This window comes from Hydra vulgaris, chromosome 01, assembly GCF_038396675.1.
Source record: "Hydra vulgaris chromosome 01, alternate assembly HydraT2T_AEP".
Lineage (NCBI taxonomy): Eukaryota > Metazoa > Cnidaria > Hydrozoa > Anthoathecata > Hydridae > Hydra > Hydra vulgaris.
In genome coordinates this window covers 38,745,001-38,747,500 of record NC_088920.1, presented here as the reverse complement: position 1 = coordinate 38,747,500, position 2,500 = coordinate 38,745,001, and the positions used below count along the sequence as shown (strand labels likewise).

The 2,500-nt window shown below is 23.5% G+C and overlaps 1 protein-coding gene across 1 annotated transcript in view; it reads left to right on the top strand.

Moving 5' to 3' along the window:
* The window catches only part of LOC100211007 (transmembrane 9 superfamily member 2), a 39,769-nt gene that overhangs the window by 17,854 nt on the left and 19,415 nt on the right, over nucleotides 1–2,500 (top strand). The window contains exons 7-10 of the mRNA XM_065788121.1: nucleotides 770–897; nucleotides 1,354–1,495; nucleotides 1,571–1,650; nucleotides 1,807–1,918. Coding sequence (XP_065644193.1) covers nucleotides 770–897; nucleotides 1,354–1,495; nucleotides 1,571–1,650; nucleotides 1,807–1,918 — 462 coding nt within the window. The remainder of the gene's footprint in view (nucleotides 1–769; nucleotides 898–1,353; nucleotides 1,496–1,570; nucleotides 1,651–1,806; nucleotides 1,919–2,500) is intronic.

Here is a 2,500-nt window from a genome sequence, read left to right as displayed (position 1 = left end):
TATTATTTTGAAATTCAAAGCATGGTGAGTAGTTATTATGTAGCCTCCTTTCCATTAATGAAAAAATTTAAAATGGAACACTTTTTATAAATTATATTTAATCTAACATTTTTTAATTTATTTTTAATTCTTTTAGATTACTTCATATAGTACTTACATATTAACTATGTTATGATAATCAGGACATTTTTTTAAGCCTACATTTTTAAAAACTTTAATGTTTAGTAATAAATTTATTTTACTATGGTATTAAAAAATAATAGGTTAATATATACTTATAAGTGTAATTAACTTTTAAAATTGTTTAAAATTAAATTCATAATAGTTGTTAAAACATTGTTTCACATTTAATTTTAAAGGGAATGAGGAGACCCAAAATGTTTATGATATCACAAAAAATATTAGATTTTTATTTTCCAATCATAAAATATTTATGAAAAGAAAAGTTTAAACTTAGAATACTTGAATTTTAAAAATAAGAAAACTATTTTGTTTTTTATTTAGTTAACATTTTTCATAATTTTCTATTTTTAATGATTACAACATTGTAAAATGATAAGATGTTGTAATGATGAGTTTGTCAAATCATAGGATTGTGTAATGATGAGTTTTAAAATGATAAAATATCATAGGATTGTGTAATGATAAGTAAATTCATAGAATTGTGTAATGTTAAATAATAGGATTGTGAAATAATAAGATTGTGTAATAAGATGTGCTCTGATCCATAATCTATTGATAAGAAGTTAATAATAAAATTTAATTTTAGCCAAAATATTCAGAAAAGAACACATACTATGTCTTTAACCATGTGAGCATTACAATCACCTTTCATGAGGGAAATGGCGAACAGTGGTCTGGTGCAAGACTTCTTTCTGCTAAAGTAGAACCATCCAGGTAAAAATGAAGTTAAACCAATAACTACAAATCTAATTATTAAAGAATTTTTTTTGTTTTTAACATTGTTAATAAATTTTTTTTCTTCCCTTTTTAATGATCATTGGGCATATTATTGCCCTGATAAGAATGAACCCAGTATCTGCAAAATATTCATTTCAAAATATACAAAATATTAAATTAATATTTCCTGCTGATACTGAGAAATGGAAACAACTAAAACAGATAATTAGAAATCATATATGGTTTCCTTATTTACACATCATATATGGCGTTCTTATTTACACATCATATATGGTGTTCTTATTTACACATCATATATGGTTTTCTAATTTACATAAGAAAAAAAAAGAAAATATTAAAAATGTTTTTTGAAAATTGAGTTATTGTGTTCTTTCTTATGAAGACAGATTAGCTGTTAAGATCTGGTTTTTTTGTTTTTATTTTATTTTATAGTGTTGATCATGAATATACTACTGAAGGTGGAGAAACAAAAGTTAAAAGCTGTCCAATTATCAAAGCTAAAGGTATCAAAGGAGGAATAAATGATAATCCAGATGGTATCAAAATATCATATACCTATGACATAAAGTTTGAGGTATATAACATCATTTTCTTTTTAAGTTAATAAATCTCTGTGATTGTTTACTATTATTTTATGTTTGTTATTTAGCCAAATAATAATTTGAAATGGGCTTCTCGCTGGGATTACATTTTGGAGTCTATGCCCCACACCAAGATTCATTGGTTTAGGTAAATCAATGTTTATCTTACTATACTTATAAGAGTTATCTTACTTACAATGTTCATCTTACTTATTTATACTTATGACAGAAATATTAATAAGAGAATATTATTAATGAAGATTAACTCGTACTTTACTAGTATTTTACTTTTTTACTTACTTAGTATCATGAATTCTATGGTTATTGTTCTTTTTTTATCTGGAATGATTGGCATGATACTGTTACGAACTTTACATCGTGACATTTCTCGTTACAATCAGCTGATTGATTCTGGGGTATGTATGTTTATCCTTATATATACAGTGATTATTTTAAGTCTAATTATGTTAGGTTGTTGTTTTAAAATTTTTGAGGTTTTACCTCAAGGCTCATTAAAAACTGTATTAAAAAATGTTTACATTTAATGTCCTCCTAAAAAAAATTGTGTTTTTTAAATCATTGCTACATCAAGCATAGGTGAGGCTTGTAAGCTATAATATTTTAAATTTACCCTTTTTAGTTTTATAAAGATATGTGACACCAATTTACTTTGCTTTAAATAATTAAAAAGTGATCAGTGGTAAAATATTGAAAACTTTATTTTGTTTTTTCAACTCAAACAATAAAATTTTTAAAAAATGTGCGACTTTCAAAATAATATTAATTAGTTTATTTAGAAATGTGTCTAATAAAGTAATTATTAATAAATAATAAGTAGTTATTAAGGAGATAATAAAGTAATAGAAATTATTAAGTGGAGAATAAATTATCTTTCATTTTAAATTTTATTTAAAAGAGACTTTTTATTAGGAAAACATTTTAATGGTAATAATAAGTATGGCTAATCAATAAATGCAGCCATTTAATCAATTGTTTAA